The following is a 19,632-nucleotide window of genomic DNA, read 5'->3' on the forward strand; positions in this document are numbered from 1 at the left end:
ATGAAGTGCGATTTTGTTATGATAATATTGACAATGTAGTGGCTAAGGGTATAATCATTGTACCAAACATGGGTAGTCAAATTACCATCCATGGAATTGTACTTGATGATTTAGTTGCGAGGGTTTAGCTTATGAATGTCTTATAAGAAGAAGTTGAGATCCTTATTCCCTTTGGTAACATATGATATGTCGGGGACGCACGAGACACATTCCTGCCTTGGCCAAAAAATTTAATCGTGACTTGTCAAGTATAAAATTATTTGCTCAAATATTTAAATTTTATTTTTAAACGGGTACACTATATTGATATGTTAAATGATATTATGTAGGGTCCATCGACATCTAAACACAAATCTCTATCACCAAGCCCACATTTATCATTAGCTGGATCTCTCGTAGTCATCCCCGTTGAAATAGCTCAATCAAAACCTTCAAATTGGTTAAATGATAGTGAATGAGTATTATTCCATTAACGGAATAGATGGGGTTGTACAAGTTCCCGTTGACCCGGAGTTTATAGGAGATCGCGAGGCTACCTTCATTACTTCGGAAGACGTTTATCAAGCAGCCTCCATGGATTATATTGGATCCTTAGCTTTGTTGTTTGGTATGAGGTATGTATCAATCCAAATTGAACTCAATCTGTTATGTCATTACAAACTATTAGAGGAATTTGAATATATTAGATATTCATCCGTAGTGAAGTAGGTTCTGAGATGAAATTGTGTGTTGCGAAGATAACAGAAGGTTGAGAACATGTGTGTCTTAGTGAAGTAGGTTCTACGAAATCTGTGTGATGTGGTGGCTTATGGTTGAGAACATGCATGTTGTTTGTTGTATGTTTTATTTGAATTGAATTTATAGGTACTAATAATTTTGGATATGCTATAGAAACAGAGGAAACTCTGCCTATTTTTTTTATGATATTAATTTATTAATTGAAAATGTAAAATGAATGATTGATTCTACTGATGCATTTAAGAATGCATGCACCCAAATTCACGATATCTATACAAATTTTTTGACACCGAACATCTTTCTATTTCACTACACCAAATACCCATTTCCATAACACATGAATATAATAGAAATGAAAAAGAGTTATGGTAAATGTTATGAATGTAGCAAAATAAAAAGGCGGTAATATTTTGGGAGCCCGCCACTCATACATTTTTTTTCAGAAAAAATCACACCAATTTCGGACTCACCATTTTCTTCTTCGGCTAAGCAAAGTCCGAACTCTATCTTCGGTTTCATCATCCCTGCTTCAAATCTGAGCTCACATCTCCTCCATCCCTCAAATCTCAGTCTCCATCCCTCATATCTCGTCCATCTCTCTCTCGTCTTTCTCTATCTCTCTGTCAGTAGGGTTCCATTCGTTGGGTTGTTTCACTCCTCTTCGGTCTTGGCAAGCCAGGTAAGGATATATAGTTTTAGGTGTTATTGATCTGGGTCATTGGTTTTTTATGCTAATCGATCTTACTTTGGGAATAAATCTAATGGGTTGTTTGATTTTCTGTTTCCCTCTACCTCCGGCCTCCCCCGACCTCTGCTCTCACACTCTCTCTCCATATTTCTCGGCAACGGACAGTCCAGCAAGCCAAGCAGCGGAGGAAGCAGAGCACCCACTGACGACAACTTCTCCAACAGGCTCTCGGCTCGCTCTCTCTGACTAGCAACGGTGCAGGAAGGGACTCCTCCAACAGGTTCTGTCAGCTCTCTTCTTTCTTTGTGTCTTGGACTGAATTAACTGGTCATAGCGAATTGAGATGGATGTGAATTTTGAAGCGTGGTTTGATTTTTTCTATGTAATTTTCTTCAGTCCAATTTTCCTTACATATAATACAATTTTTTCTCTTAGAGTGTCCCTCAATAATTTGCAAATTGGTTTCCTTCTCCGTCCGCCCCTCCTCTCTGTATATATACTATAAGCACATAGGCTAAATATTAGATAAATGTAATTTGCAGCAATGGTATGTCGAGTATCCCGACGAAGGTCCATGGTATGAACTGTTGGTCATTCCACTTCGTTTTGAGCTACTTTGTTCAATCATGATCCCCATATCAATTAAGGTATCCTTCTGTATAAAAATGTGTGAGAAACTGTGGTACATAAATCATTATAAGAATAAAAGACACAGCAATGCTTTTGTTAACAAAAGTTAGAATTTCTCTGTTTGAAAGCGGTTGATAGTCTCTAGTGTAAACTGTTATATCTTTGGCATGTGTCCCTTGACCTTGTGAAGAGCTTGTATGCAAATTTTATTGATTAGGATGATAAAATGATTGACCATGATACTATTACTCCAGCCCATGCAACAAAGTGAGTGTAAGTAATTGTCAATGCTTCCCCCCCCCTTTTGAATATATGCATATGAGGTTTATATAATATGTGGCAGTACAGCAATCAGCGAGGACTTGGGCCAAGTTGAGTACATTTTGACTGACAAAACTGGTACTCTAATAGAAAATAAGATGATCTTTAGAAAGTGCTGTATCAGTGGCATTTTCTATGGAAATGAGACAGGAGATGCCTTAAAAGGTATGGTGTTTTTCAGAACAAATATTTCTGTTAAACTTATGTAGTTATTAACTTAATTTGGGGTTGTAAATTGGTGTTAAGTTGACCTTACATCAAAAATGTATTTTGGGGATAATTCCCTTGTGTATATGCCCTAGCGGTTTATTCTGCTGGAAAGTTTTTTTTTTTTTCAATTACGGTTTGGATAGTCTATTTTATTTTATTTTTTTTAAATCACAACAAATATTTTATTATATTTTATTAATTAGACTAAGGATAAAATATGTAATCTAAGTTTTTTTTTTTCTAAAAAAATTAAAACTGAAAAACAACTTCCCTTTTTTATTCAAAAGATCTTTATGAAGAAGTTAATGGACATTTACTTCCTCGTAGAGTTTGAAAATTCATAAAACACTTTTGAAAATTCATCCAAGCACTCCTCAAAAAAAAAAAAAAAAAAAAGAACAAAATTCATCCAAACACTTATAAAAGTAACATTTAGGCTCTGGAAAAGTTTCAAAGCCATGTCAAACAGGCCCTCTGAATGATTTGTTTAAGACCTATGAATGTTGGGCTATGTGGTTATGTTCATAGTTCAATTGCTCATGTGTTAATATGTAGGTTCAAAGACAAATAATAAAGAAAATGTAGTATTTGTTTTAAATGGGCTTGGTGATTGGCTAATTTATTTCTGTCATTGATTTGATATCATTGACAGTTATAGGACTGTTTTGGATTATAATTTAACTTTATTTTCTGATTAGTTTTGTTTTATGATAAAAAGATGCAAGGTTGCTCAATGCTGTTGCAAGCGGTTCTCCTGATGTTATACGGTTCCTTACAATAATGGCAATATGTAATATAGTAATACCAGTACAGAGGTGATTTTGCTTCTATATGTATTTTTTTTTTCTGTTTTTGATGGTTTTACAATCTTTTGATTTTCCCATAGATTAAGAAGACTACCATTTATTGTGATAGCATGTAGGAGATATGAAAGAAAAATGAATGCAATTATTTACGGATTGTGATCTTTGCATATTTCTTTTGCTCTTTGTAGCAAAAGTGGTGCTATCATGTACAAGGCGCAGTCCCAGGATGAGGATGCACTTGTCCAAGATGCTGCTCAATTCCATATGGTTTTCTTCAATAAAAGTGGAAATATTCTTGGTACGTTGGTTTGTTCTTTGCTATTTGGATATTCTGTTTTGATCTTAGGTTTGACTATTTGATATTGATCAATATATTACAGAGATCAAGTTCAATGCTTTTACACTTCGATATGAGGTTTTGGAAACTCTGGAGTTTACTTCAGATAGGAAAAGAATGTCAATTGTGGTGAAGGATTGCCAGAGTGGGAATATTATTCTTTTATCAAAGGGTGCAGATGAAGCAATTCTTCTGTATGCAAGTTTTGGTAAATCAAATTGTACTTTTTAATGACCTCCCTTTCTTAGTCACCTATAAGGTGAAGTATGTTGGAGTTTCTTGGCTCAGTGGATTGATATATTTCTTGTTGAAACCTTCGCACTAATAGATTTCTTATAATTCATTTTAATATAAGCCCCCACAGAGTAGGTTTTGATTCTTTTTATCTGCTCATGTATATTAGTTCTCAATTATTTACTGCTATATATGCTACTAGATGTCTAGAAATATATGGTTAATGCATATTGCTCGTATTGGTGTTTGATGGTTTCTAATGTACCTCAGGGCAGCAGACAAGGACATTTATTGAAGCTGTGGAACAATATGCTCAATTAGGTCTTTGTACACTTTGTCTTGCTTGGCGTATTTTGGAGGAAGATGAGTATCAGGAATGTTCTTCGATGTTTAAAGAGGCCAGTAGTACAGTGGTTGATAGAGAGGTAAACACTTAAAGCACACAAACTCATTCACATGTCATGAGTTTTCTATCTATCCACTCCCTTTACTTCACTACTCTGTGCAGTGGAGACTAGCTGAGGTCTGTCAAAGATTAGAACATGATCTTGTGATCCTTGGGGTTACTGCAATAGAAGACCGTTTACAGGTGACATAATGCACTTATTACTTTTTTCTAACATATATATGTGTGTATATTTTCTACTAATTGCAGAGTGCTCAGTAGAAGGGGAAACATAGTTAGATTAGGGATACTATTGCTTGGATTGTACTAGATACTGATAGTTGTGATATTTTAAACTGTAATTGTCAGGATGGAGTACCAGAAACAATAGAGGCATTAAGAAAAGCAGGAATCAATTTCTGGATGCTTACTGGTGACAAGCAGAATACTGCAATACAGATTGATCTTTCTTGCAATTTTGTTTCACCAGATAGTCAAACTAATTGGATTATTAACTTGTGTTTTGTTCGTTTTATTGTTTGAAGCAGCCTAATTATTTAAGCAGAAAAATTTGTGTCTTGGACTGAAGAAGCAGAACAAAGGAGAATGGAGTGGATTATCTGAAATGAGATTGACACTTGGCCTTAATGTCTCTAGTTGTTTCAGATAATTACCTTGCTCCAAATACTTTATCAATTTTTTCACTTGATTGATTTTTTTATTTTGGTGTCTGTTTTTTTTCTTTCATAATTTTTAGTTCTTTCTGCAATTCCCTTTTATGTAATTGGTAAAATAACAAAAAAGTATTGGGGCTAAAGATTGACTTGCGTGGCTTAAATAGAGAGATGACTTTAACTTGCTATGGTGTGTTCTACCTGGCTCTATTGCTTAATTTAATGATTTGAGTTTGTTGCCTTCCATAGCTCTGTAAGGGATATGTTTCCTCCCTCTCTTTAATATTATCAATTTTCATTAAATATTATTTGCTTTATGTTATGCTTTCTGACTTGACAGAGCCAAAAGGACAACTTCTATTAATTAATGGAAAAACAGAAGATGAAGTCGGCAGAAGTTTAGAGAGAGTTTTACTTACAATGAGGATTACAACTTCAGAACCTAAGGTATTTTATATAGCTCCTAGTTGTGAGAAATCAACTTTAGATTATATTTGCCATTATTAACATTCTAGGCTGTATCAAAATGTTGAAAAAAGTTCATTGTTATACTTATATCAGACAGTTTAAGTTTCTTTCAAGCTCACTCTGTTGTGTGTTAATAAGTATAATTTCATTATTATATCTTTTATAATTGACATGTAAACATTATTCCTTCTGATCTTGTATATTATTCTTTTTTAAATGTCTGGTGTACTAACTTTGGCACGTTTTCAGCTTCTCTTTTGTTTCAGGTGTCTCAGGGACTAGTCTTTTTAATTCTGTTAGCTTGATGGCTTATAATGTTTTCTACACTAGTGTTCCTGTTCTAGTCAATGTCCTGGACAAAGATCTTAGTGAAGAAACAGTGATGCAGCATCCACAAATTTTGTTTTATTGTCAAGCGGGAAGGTTCTTTATAGGATAATTCACCTCACATTTGATTTTTAATGTTTATTTGAGATATTTTTCCCATTAGAATTGCCAATGGGAATTTACTGTCTAACCTAAAATGCTAATTTTCACTTTGTTTTTTTATTCTTGGGAACAGACTTATGAATCCTAGCACATTCGCTGGATGGTTTGGAAGATCTCTTTTTCATGTGAGTTGTGTTTTTTAAAATAGTCGAACTCCTAAACAACTATTTTTGCTTCTTTTGTTCTTTTATATTCAAGCCTGCTGAATTATTTAGTTTTAAGCACTTCGACAAAACTTGAACTTAAATTTAGATGTTACTTAGAGAACCATTACATTGACCAAAACTTTGGTTGCTCAAAATATAGAGATGGTTGTTGCTTTTGATCCACTGATACTGATTCCTGGCTTGATTGATGTCCAGGCAAATGTTGTATTTGTAATCAGCATACATGCCTACGCTAATGAAAAAAGTGAAATGGAGGAGATCTCATTGGTTGCTCTCTCTGGATGTATTTGGTTGCAGGCTTTTGTTATGATATTAGAAACAAAGTAAGTTTCTTTCTATTAAGCATGCTTTGTTGATTCAAATTTGACTCTTCATAAAGCCTTCTTGCTGCTTAATCTAACAAACACTGAAATGGTATTCTTTCAACATTCAAATATTCTTTTGAGAATGCCCTGACTTGAAAGCTGCTTAGAACTACAGAGGAAAATTCGTATAATTCAGTGTTATTTTATTTATCCTGATTTCCTTTTGGGTTGGGCGGTTCTGATTTTTTGTTAATATATCTGTATGGTTTTTGAAACATATGTTGCGTTTCCTTTATTTGAATTCTTTGTAGATTGGGCATTGTTCCATATATATTATGAATTTTCTACTTGTGTCATTATGGGTTCTGTTTAGATTGGTCAATGTGCTTGATATAGTTGTTGTGAAGATGATGGTACGCTTCCTTTTGTGACATTAGTGTTCCCTATAAGCAATGCCAGTTTAGTCCAAGACTCGATGCAAATAGCTGTATATTTGAATATTTTTTTTTGGGATGAAGCTTTATGCAGTGTTTTTTGTAACAGGATTCTATACACCGTTAGTATCCTTGTTGCTAACTTGGCACAAGTAGCTGAGCATGGTCACATGCTTCTAATTCAACAATGAAGCATTACGTCTACATCAATGATGATGAATCTTCACATGATCTGTATTGTGCCAATCACATTTCGAACACAAAATATAATTTGTTGAACTTCCTACCGAAGAATTTATGGGAACAATTTAGGTTATTTATGATTTGATGTTATCGATTGCTTGATATAGTATTTGTTGTGGTAATTTAGTCGATTTGAATTGTTATTATAATTTACTTTATAGCATTCCTGTTTTTCTTAACTATAAGAAATTTATTTATGCTAAACTTGTAGTATGTATCTATGTGTTGGTTAGTGTTTTTAAGTTTTTATTATTCAGGAACATGACATGATTGATAGGTTCGAAGTTTGGAAAATTTTAGAGAACATTTTCTTTTGATTTTATGCTGCAGCCTAGACCTTGTTTTTGTTTCCGTTGATTTTATGCAGCAAAACCGTAATTGTTATTATTTTATTTATTATTAGAAAAAGGGGTTAAAGTCATATACTTGGTATTGCATTTCAAATAAAATCTTGATTTTTATCTCTATCCAACGACATGTACTTCTATGTGATAACTTTGCTACAAACATTCTTATTTTCTTTTGTACTGCGTATCACTAACAAATAATATGTTTTCAGTCGCTTCATGAACCAGTACTTTCTGCTAATAGCATGCCTTCAGTTATGGTCTCTTATTACTCCAGTAAATCCTGCCAGTACATGGGGTCCACTTATTTTCATTTTTGTTGTCTCTGCAACAAAAGAGGCATGGGATGATTACCACAGATTTCTTTCAGACAAGAAAGCGAATGAGAAAGAAGTTTAGGTTGTGAGGCAGGGTATAAAGAAACATGTATAGAAATTTCTTTTCTTTACTCCTCTTTGGTTGCATTTCTTTTATTGTGACAAACTGACTGGTCATATTCACTTGTAGGTTCAAGCACAGGATATTCATGTGGGTAATATAGTATGGCTCCGAGAGAATGATGAAGTGCCATGTGATCTGGTTTTCATTGGGACATCTGATTCGCAAGGGGTACCTAAACCTCTGCACTTTCGGGGTTTCTTTTCTCTGACATTGTTTGGTGTTGCTTGCATGCTTAGAAGATTATTCATTTCTAAAGAGGCAAAAAATTTATAGTACATTAAATCTCCATTCATAATCATGCTTATATCGTAGAATTATTGCAATGGCAGTGTTTCTTTTTCTGCAATCCTGTAACTATTTTCCTTTTGACCTTTACAACTGCTTAAACATGTCAAGAACTTGATAATGTAACTTCCTCCAGACTTCTGCTCTAGATGGTGAAACTGATCTAAAGACCAGGTTTATTCCCTCAGCTTGCATGGGGATTGATCTAGAAGTCTTGCACAAAATCAAGGTAAGCTTTCCATGAAGATTTCTATCGGGTTTTATTTCACTTTAATAAGTGATGATGCATTTCTCTCTCTCTGCTGTGATTGCGTGCCCTGTTCCTGACAAGGACATTAGAAGATTTGATGCAAATTTACGGTTGTTTCCTCCTTTTATTGATAACGATCTGTGCCCATTAACCATTAAAAACACAATTCTTCAGTCATGTTACTTGCGGAATACCGAATGGGCATGTGGAGTAGCTGTTTATACAGGCAAGTTTGTTTATTCTAGTTGTCAAGGCCATATTTTAATGCATACCTCTCTGTTCATGCATGCACATATTTGTTTTGTTTTGAAGCAATAAGAAAAGGGAAGTTCTCATAAATGGTAAGTGACCTTATGCAGTATATGAAAAAAATTATGAATAAAGTATGAAAATTTGTACTTTAATCATGACATCTACTGGTGAAGTCGACAACTTTCATATTAATTATCAACATCAATATGCCAAGGGAAATATCTTAGTACCTCCCAAACTTGCTACTGTATCTTAAGAAATAATAATTGATAAAACTTGTATTTCTAATTGATGGGAATAGCACAAATTTAAGTGAGTCATGCTTCTTCTTCTTCTTCTTCTCTCTCTCTTTCTCTATCTATCTATCTATATATATATATATGTCTCTCTTTAAAGGCTGTCATGTGGTTGATGGCTTCAGTGCCTACAAATTTTGTACCTTCTCTACAATCTGACCAATTTTAGTTATGGAAGTTTCCAGAGGATTGATGCTATAATGTTAGAATATCATAATATATGTGTATCTTAGTGTTATCTCAACGAGTTTACATAGTGAATTATTCTTATTTTTTTTCAGGCAATGAAACCAAGTTGGGTATGAGTAAGGGCGTACCTGAACCAAAGCTTACAACTATGGATGCTATGATTGACAAGTTGACTGGAGCTATATTTGTTTTTCAAATTGTCGTTGTTATGGTTCATTTAATCTCTTCCTTGATGCAACATCTGATCGTTGGTAACCTGAAAATTCTATTATAGAGAAGTCAAAGTCAAGGCCATTGTTGGCATTGCAGTTTTATATACTAATAAAAACTATTTTTACTTTTTTTTTATTACAGCTCATAGTTGCAGCAGGGATGGGTCCGATTCTTGCTATAAAGTTCTTCCGGTAACAACAACACATAGGATTAGTGGAGTTCTTATTGTTTGAGTTCAAATTATATTTTCTGTTTTTGTCATACAATTATTAGTTAACTCCTGATATATTCTTTCCACTGCCTATGCCTGTTTTCATTCGCTGTTACTAGTTTCGAATTCAGGTATGTTAGCAACGAAGTTATAACGATCAGGTTGCGTTCTGGGCCTAATATCTGTGCTGTTGCTCTGCTATGAAATATTAGGTTCTCATATTGTTCAAGCCTCACAAAAGTTTTTTTTTTTATGTAAGAATAATCAGTGAGAAGGTGGACTATATAGCATTATAGCATATAATCTATTGCTCTGCTCTGGATTGTGTATAATGCTAGATTTGACATTAGGCAATTTCTTGTGCATCATTCTTTTGAATCTTATAATTCATGCAGAAAAATAAAATTGTAGAGGCTAGTTGATGGGATTTTTGAAGTTTTGATGTAATTAATTGTTTTTTTTTCCTGTTTTCATTCTAGTGTTTGTATCTAGAGAGATTTATTCTAATTGTCAAGATATATAAAACAATATAAACATGGAAAATTTAACTTTTTTAAAGCTATTTTTTTAATTTCTTGTAAGAAAATGAACTTTGTTTTGAAATCTTTGATGTGCTGCATATTAAACTTAGAATATGTTTTGGGTTGGAGATTGAAGGGGAGTTGCCTGAGAAAAAGACTTGTTATGAAGGAGTATTTTATAATTACTTTAGCATAGGTATGTTTGTGTGATTTTTGACTTGTCTAAGAGCTGATAATTATTCTGTATTAGTATATGTGTGTGTGTGTGGTTCGCTCCCTCTTAGTTTTATATGAAGCAGACCAGGGCTGTATTTTTTATCATTCTACACAAGCCTCCTTATTTTTTGGATCTATATTACAGGAATGGATGCTCAGGTGGTTTACGGCTTTCATCATTTACGTAATGAGAAACCTTACCTGGCACAAGGACCAATTTCTAATAAGGTCTGGTTTGTTATCTTATTATGTGAAAAGTCTTGTGATTACAGACTATTACCAATGATTTTTTAGAACTAAAATTGTTATTTGGATATTTGTATCTTCATGTAAATGTACCCTGCTGGAAAAAAGGCACAATGCTTATTCTATAAATCTCATTTTGTAATTATGTGTTTCTCTAGTGTAAGAGCTATTGTTGCTTTAAATCTTCATAACTATGGAAGTGGACGACATCCCTGGGGTAATCTGAAGCCAGATTACCTTTATCTTTATTTTTTCCATAGTATAATTCATGTCTTACATGTGTATATATATATAGATAAGTATTAAAACAGATTGTCATGAAATGATCAAATAAAACACAAAAGAAACAATTTAAATCATATTTTTTAATATGAAAACATAATTGATAGAGACTCTTGTAAGTAATCTTTGTAGAGTATCTTGTAACCACTTTAACATCATTTATGATTTTAGCAACTATAGAATGAAATCTTGTGATAGTGACTACTTTGAGGTTATTATTACTTTTATTACTACAAATTTTATCTATTAAGTGGTAGCCGCTAGATTTGTTATGGTTTTCTATGAATCTGTTAGTCTTACTCTAATTTTTAGCTCATTATAAGTGATGTATTCTCTTTTTCTATTTAACACTTCAATATATTTCAATAAAGTTCAGTTCATTCATTCTCTATCCTCTCTGAGTTTCTCATTCACTTTCATTTCTGAATTTAACTGTTTGTTTTGTGGGAAATTCATATGCTTAGATTTTTCTTTTTTAATAGGCTGATATGACCATGTTAGAAGACGAACTACCAACAAAAAGATGACTTTCATTAGCCCTTGTCAAGGTATAAAGAAGAAAGTCTTCTGTTGTGCTTTAGAATTATGCTGCTGAATGTTTCTTTCATTTTCATTAAGTTTTAGGTATTGATAGAGTACTCTGTTTGGCAGTGGAATTTTCTCTTCGTTCATCTCTTAGCTTATTGTTTTAAGTTGCATGTTTTGTTGCTTCAGTCGTTTTGCATGGTAGTACATCTTGCTATACCCTGCTGTTTCGTCAAGTTTTGGAGTTATTACAAATTTAATTTAAACTTTATATGCTTACAGGTGGAAACTAGCTTAAGTCTTATGTTCTTAATAATAAAATGATTTTTTTTTTACAATGTGCAGGTATATTGAGATGATTTCTTTGGAGCAATTCTTGACAACATTTGTAGTTGAAGCCTTTAGAATGGAAGAATGTATTTCACTAATTTTTGCATACATTTCTTGTTTTGTATTTAGTGATAAAGGAATCAGAATTGGGCATAAATTATGTTGTAATATGATTTCTTAAGCCTAGACTAGTAGACTAAATATTGTAATTACATTTGAGTAATTAATAAAAATCTATTTATGTTACCTTATTTGGCTTCAACTTTCATATTTGTTTTCTTAGTTTTGTGTAAGTAAAAAAAGATTATGTTTCTCAAAGCTAATATAACACTTGTGTTATACTAAAGTGTAGTATAACACAAATAATGTGTTATACTAAAGTGTAGTATAACACAAAAAATGTGTTATACTAAAGTATAGTATAACACAAAAAATGTGGTATACTAAAGTGTAGTATAACACAAAAAATGTGTTATGCTAAAGTACAGTATAACACAAAAAAAGTGTTATACTAAAGTGTAGTATAACACAAAAAAAGTGTTATATAATCGACTATAAATAACATAATTAAACACTTATCTATATATTAAAATAACACAGAAATTGTGTTATCGTTGACAGTACAATAACACATCTGTATAACACTGATAAAGTGTTATGTAAAGTACCCTGACCTACGATAACATAGTCGGTCTTAACACATCAGAAAGTGTTATCGTATGTTTTGATAACACATTTTCGGTGTTATTAAAAGAATTTTTTCTTATAGTGTTTGCAATGGTTAAAGTAAAAATTATACGGTGGATCTTATAGCCAAATGGATGATGACTATGGATAGATGATGCCAAATATATTTCATTCCTTGGATTGTTGAGTAAGAACGAACTACTTAAATATTATCACTACTATGGTTGGATTTTAATCTTATAATGATTATAATTTATTATTGTTTTAGTCGACATTGGATGTTGGTACTCGTGATGTTGCGGGGGATGACCATAATTTTGGATCCTTTGAAAAATCACAAATCTCCACCAATAATTAAGGAGGTTATGGAAAAGTAAGTTCTTCAATTTTAATGTATGCATTGTTAATTTTTAAGAGTTGAGAGTATAATATGTATTTAATTAATTTTAATTTTTGTAGAGTATACGCACAATGTTCGGAAAATGAATACATTGACACATTTACAAAATTACTGAGAGGCTCTTGTCCAAAGCAACTCGAAAGACATGAATGTGGTTCTTATGTAATAAGATACATTTATGATCTTGTAAATGTATCGAATCTGGCGGAAGTTATCAAGAAGAAAGTATGCTATATTTTTATACTATTTTTTGCTTAAGAAAAACTATATATAATATTTAATCATCTAATCTATATTAACTTTTCAATTTTGCAGTGGTCTGACAAAAAAGAATACAATGTCAAAGAGGATCTACTACCACTACAAAGTGATTGGTTAGCAAGATTATAATACCATTTATTTACGAAGTCTAATTTTTTAAATGTATGTAATTTGCTAACTTATTGACTTATATGTTAAATTATATTTGTATGTTCTTATTATGTATATACAAACTACTTGTATGATATGTGAATGTATATAATAATATGTTATCTTTCAATTAGATAATAATTTATCAAATTAGGTATTTCATATTATTAAATAAAATTTGGGTATATAAACGGAATTAAAAATTAGGTAATTTCTAAAATAAGATAATATAAACAGAATTGAAAATTTGGGTATATAATAATAATTAATAAAATTAGGTAATATAAACGGAATAGAATATATATAAAGAAGCACGTCCAAAAATTAAAAAAAAAACAAGTGATTTCTCTGCGGTTTTGTTAACAATACTGCTGAGAAAAAGAACACTTTTCTCTACGGTTTGTTTATTACTTTTCTCTGCAGTCTCAAACACTACGATTCTTGGTACTCCCAAAAACCGCAGTGTATTAAGGAAAAAAACTACAACGAAAAGTTTTTTATGTAGTAGTGTTTGTAAAACATGTGGGACTATATGGATTTTTAAAATTGTTAATTAATTTTTTTGTTAAATAAAAAAATTACAAATTGTGATAAAATAGATAAAACATATATAAATGATTCTAAGAAGTCACTTCACCTTCCTATGACTCTCATTTATATAAGTATATAGATATAGATATAAGCTCATCACTTAAACTATCTAAAAAATTCAATTTTTTTTTTCAATTTCCTAATACTTTTTTTCACTTATAAATATACAAATATAAATAATATGTTAAATATTAATATAAATTTAATTAACTAAAAAAATATTTGGCAAGATTGAGTTAAATCAATTAACTATATAAGAAAAAATATACTAATATATAGAAATATTACAAATTAAAATGAATGAATTGTACTTTATATATAGCCTCAAATTATAACATCACGATGGTTTGTAAACCATGTTGGATTATATGGATTTTTTAAATTGTTAATTAATTTTTTTGTTAAATAAAAAAATTAGAAAAAAAATAACAAGTTATGATAAAATGGATAAAACATATATAAATGATTCTAGGAAGTCACATCCCTTTTCTAAAGCTCTTATTTATATAAGTATATAGATTTACACTTTTGCTTGTATCTTTTGCTTTTAGAGTTGTAATCTCCTTTACATATTTTCTCTACTACTTCTAGTTTCTTTGTATTCTTTTGTTATAGAGTTGTATTTTTTATTTACTCTCTTCTTCTACATCTTTTTATATTTACATGTAATTTTTACAATAGAGTTGTAAGTTATTTAATCAATCATTTTATCTTTTGTATTCTTTTGTTAGAGTTGTATCTTATTTTCCATTGACACAATATATATATAACATTCCCGCTTGACCATTCCATCAGCTAACTGATTGTCCTTTCTACTAACAAATTTAAAACAACAATAATCAAACTTAGACATACTATTTCGAGTTTCTGAAAAACTCTTCCACGCCAACCAGTCAGGTGGAGAACTCGAATGTTGCAGTGCCTTAACCAATACTTGACTTGGGTCAATTGCCATGAATAATCTTTATAATTAAGAAATGTTTACCCGTTCTAGTTAAATGTTACAAATAGTCATTTCATTGGACTTTTTGCTCATATTACATGTATTCGTACATGGGTAATTAAGTGAAATAGATTAAAAATAGTATTTAAAAAAATAGACATTTAAAATTAGTATTTTCTCAGCAAGTGATATAAACAAATAAAAAAATAAGTAAAATTCATGAATTGATCATTGTGAATTTGCAACTGTTGTTTAACATTCTTTTTTAATTAAATTTTATAAAGAAAAGGCGGTTAATTTGGAAATTCTCTACTCTTTTCATAGTCTACAAATCATTGCATTTCTTTACTTATTTATTTTTTATGAAAATCGTTGCATATATTCTGTCTAGGAGTACTCAACGTTGGGGGCTGCAGACAGATTGCTTTGTTGTAAATTATTGGTTTAATTAATGAGAAATATATAATAAAATTATCCAAAATTTCTCAATAAAAATAAATGATCACTGCCAAATACACATGATACATAACCTAATGAATCTTTTCAAATATGAGCTATAAAGACATTTTGTTATCCATAAATATAATTTTGAGAAATACAATACGGAATATTCAACTGTAAATTCAAATGCCAAATATTAGAAAGGGCAACACAGCACTTATCGCCTGTTAGGATTAGTTAGTTGTCTGTTATGTCTAACTGACATTCTGTTATTTGTACTGTTACACTAACTAATTGTACAGCTAACTCCTAACAATGTATAGTATATATTCTCTGTAAATTACTCATTTATGAAATAAGATCAGATCATTTTCATATCACACATTCATATTCCTTACATGGTATCAGAGCCGATCTGATCCTCCATAGCCATTTTTTTTCCAAATCGTTTCCGCTTACTCTGATCACTTCGTCTTCAACTGCAATCATTCTTTCAATTCGTTGATTCATGGCAAATCCGACTGGTTCGTCAGCTCCGTCGTTTTCTCCGGTGGTGTTCTCGCACAATCTCTCCGTTAAACTTGATCTTCACAACTTTCTTCTGTGGCGTCCTCAAGTGTATGCTGCCATTCGTGGTCATTCACTCCATGATTTTATTGATCCTGATTATCAGCCGCCTGAGAAATTCCTAACTGAAGCAGATCGATTTGCGAAGAAGGTTAATCCAGATTTCATCAAATGGGAGCAACAGGATCAGCTGTTATACTCGTGGCTCCTTTCTTCGATGACTGAAGGGATTCTCACTCGCGTGATTGGTGGCAAAACCTCAGCTCAGGTATGGGAGATTCTTGATACATATTATACTACTCAGACAACAACCAAGGTAGATCAGTATCAAACTCAATTGAAAAATATCAAGAAAGGATCTCTTTCTCTGAATGATTATCTTCTTCGCATCAAAAATCTTGTTGACAAACTTGAATCTGTTGGACAATCTGTTTCACCAAAAGAGCATATCAGCGCAATCTTTAATGGTCTTCCCCCTGATTATGATGTTTTTATCATCTCCATTCAATCTCGCACCCAAGCTTACACAGTTGCTGAAATCGAGTCACTGCTTCTTGCGCAAGAAAATAGGCTGGAAAAACACAATCAAGAACTCGATTCCTCTCCAGCCATGGAAAATCTCACTCATATCCAGGCCTTCAAGAAACGGTCAGTATACTCTAATCCATTTGCTAATGCTCAATCTTCGACTCCTCCTTCTGGTGCTGGTCGTAATCATACTCTCAACAATAACAACCGTGGCTTCTGGAATCCGTATGCCACTGGCGGTCGAGGAATGTTCCCAGTCATGTCGTCTCAATCTGGAGGTTCTAATAGAGGAGGTTTCAGCAACTCAGGTGCACCACGCCCAATCTATCAACTGTGTTCCAAGCAGGGTCATTTTGCCTCTAAGTGCTACATGCGATTCAATCCTGAGTTTCCAGGTTATGGAGCTGCGCCTGTTGAAAAACCACAATCTCATATGTCTGCAATGATGGAAACTGCTGATATGGTAAATGACCCATGCTGGTATCCAGATTCGGGAGCTACAAATCACTGTACTAGTGATGACTCGAATCTCATTCAGAAACAAGAATACACTGGATCTGACAAACTGCATGTGGGTGATGGTACTGGTTTGATGGTATCCAATGTTGGTAAGACGTTTATACAATCTCACTCATCTTCTAAATTTTTTGTCTTAAACAATGTCCTTCATGTTCCACACATACCTAAAAATCTCATTTCTGTTTCTCAGTTTACTAGAGATAATAATGCCTTTTTCGAATTCCATCCTGATTTTTGCCTTGTGAAAGATCAGGTTTCCAAGGAGGTGTTGATGCAAGGCCACCTCAGTAATGGTCTCTATGTTTTTCCTACCTCCTCACTGTCTTTCCCTCATTCTGATTTGTCCACTCACACTGTTCCAGCTACCTCGTTGTCTATTGCTTTATCTGTGCAATCTAATCTGTCTTGTATTTCAAAATGTAATTCTGCATTTGTTGCTTCACATTCTAGTTTTCAATTGTGGCATAGCAGGCTTGGTCACCCTGCAGCCAAGACTGTAAGAAATGTACTTTCATTGTGTAATCTGACCATTCCTAATAAAACTACCTCTGATTTTTGTAATGCATGTTGTCAAGGAAAAATACATCAATTTCCGTTTCCTATATCTGAGACTACATACACTTCACCCTTACAGCTTATCCATTCGGAGCTTTGGGGTCCAGCCCCTCTTGTCTCCTCAAATGGATACAAATATTACATGCATTTCATTGATGCATATTCAAGATATACTTGGGTCTATTTACTTAAAGCTAAGTCTGAGGCTTTGCAAACATTTATCAACTTTAAGACTCAAGTAGAAAATGAATTTTCATGTAAAATAAAATCTTTTCAATCTGATTGGGGGGGTGAATTTCGTGCATTTTCCTCTTATCTAACTCAGCAGGGCATTAGTCATCGACTTTCATGCCCTACCACACACCAACAAAATGGTGTTGCAGAGAGGAAACATCGACACCTAGTGGAGACAGCCTTGACCCTTCTTGCCAATGCATCAATGCCCCTGAAATATTGGGATGAAGCAGTAAGAACTTCTGCCTTTCTCATCAATAGATTACCATCTCATGTTTTGTCTGGTATTAGTCCTTTTCAGATTCTTTTTCAAAAACTCCCAGATTATAATCAGCTGAAAGTTTTTGGCTGCTCTTGTTTTCCTAATACTCGACCTTATAATGCGCATAAGCTTCAATACAGATCCCTGGAGTGCACTTTTCTGGGATATTCGTTAAATCACAAGGGATACAAATGCCTTGCATCTATTGGCCGCATCTTCATTTCTAGAGATGTCATTTTTAATGAACATCTCTTTCCTTTTGCTAAGGTCAGTATTTCTAGTATCTCTTCTCCAAATCCCATCTCACCTAAACTTCCATCTGTTTCCATTCCAAAACCTCCTGCATCTTCACCTCCTTCCTCTAGTCGTTCATCTAGTTTACAACCCGAGACAATGTCTCAATCTCCTCCTACTATTACTGCTTCTCCCACTCCATCCTCTCTTCCATCCACCTCTCCATCTTCTCCATCTATTTCCCTTTCCACTCCTTCCACTCTTCCTTCTTCTGCTACCCTTCCCTCTAATAACTCTGTGCCACCGCATATGAATGAGATTGTATCTACTGAAGTACCAACATTACCTACCATCACTAATACTAACAATCACATCATGATTACTCGATCCAAGGTTGGTGTGTATAAGCCTAAAGCCTATATTGTGTCCAAAGAACCACTAACGGTTAAGGAAGCTTTGCAGGATTCTCTTTGGAAAGCTGCCATGAATGAAGAATACACAGCTCTTATCAAAAATGGCACCTGGACGTTAGTGGACCTACCTGCAAATCGCAAACCAGTAGGCTGTCGCTGGCTATTCAAGGTCAAGGAGAAGCCTGATGGATCTGTCTTGAAGCATAAAGCATGGCTTGTTGCTAAGGGGTTCAGTCAGAGATTTGGTTTTGATTTCACAGACACTTTCAGCCCTGTAGTCAAGCCTACTACAATCCGCGTGCTTCTTACTCTTGCTCTCTCTAAAGGCTGGCATATTAGGCAACTTGATGTCAATAATGATTTCCTTAATGGATTGCTTAAAGAGGAGGTTTACATGAGCCAACCACCAAGATTTACTGACAAGGAGTTCCCCTCAAAAGTGTGTAAATTGAACAAGGCCATTTATGGGTTAAAGTAGGCCCCGCGGGCCTGGTTTGAACGCCTCAAACATGCCTTATTGAATCTTGGATTCTCTGGTGCAAAGTTTGATCAGTCACTGTTTATCAATATTACTCCCTTCAACTCTACTTCTTCGGAGCTCTATAAAGGTGATTGATACTCTTGTTGCTGAGCTCAATGCTACTTTCTCCCTTAAAGATCTTGGTGAAGCTCAATTTTTCCTTGGTATTGAGCTACTCAAAACTTCTACGAGTTTGCACCTATCTCAACGGAAATATCTCATTGATATTCTCTGTCGGGCTAAAATGGAACATGCTAACTCACTTCCAACTCCTATGGCCTCTGGTGAACGATTATCTGCTCATGGTAGTGAACTGATTGATGATGTCTCCACCTATCGGAGTCTTGTAGGGGCGCTGCAATATGCTACAATTACCAGACCGAAGCTGTCCTTTGCAGTTAACAAGATCTCACAGTTTATGCAAACTCCCATGTTGTCTCACTGGAAAGCTCTTCGCAAGATTCTTAGATACATTAGAGGCACATTGGATTATGGTCTGACTTTTCATCCCATCTCTTCTCTCGATCTAGTTGGCTTCTATGATGCTGACTGGGCATCAGATGTGGATGATAGACGATCAACATCTGGCTACTG

The 19,632-nt window shown here is 33.4% G+C and overlaps 1 protein-coding gene across 1 annotated transcript; it reads left to right on the plus strand.

Annotated features, from left to right (window-relative positions):
• Positions 1–2,267: 2,267 nt before the first annotated feature.
• LOC133799513 (phospholipid-transporting ATPase 2-like) lies at positions 2,268–6,499 on the plus strand. The gene is made up of 13 exons (XM_062237525.1): positions 2,268–2,323; positions 2,400–2,542; positions 3,306–3,402; positions 3,582–3,691; positions 3,774–3,938; positions 4,235–4,389; positions 4,473–4,553; positions 4,719–4,842; positions 5,364–5,492; positions 5,585–5,618; positions 5,741–5,914; positions 6,054–6,105; positions 6,343–6,499. The coding sequence occupies exons 1-13, from the start codon at positions 2,283–2,285 to the stop codon at positions 6,472–6,474; spliced, it is 1,437 nt and encodes a 478-aa protein (XP_062093509.1). The 5' UTR covers positions 2,268–2,282; the 3' UTR covers positions 6,475–6,499.
• Positions 6,500–19,632: the final 13,133 nt, after the last annotated feature.

This window comes from Humulus lupulus, chromosome 9 (genome assembly GCF_963169125.1).
Source record: "Humulus lupulus chromosome 9, drHumLupu1.1, whole genome shotgun sequence".
NCBI lineage: Eukaryota > Viridiplantae > Streptophyta > Magnoliopsida > Rosales > Cannabaceae > Humulus > Humulus lupulus.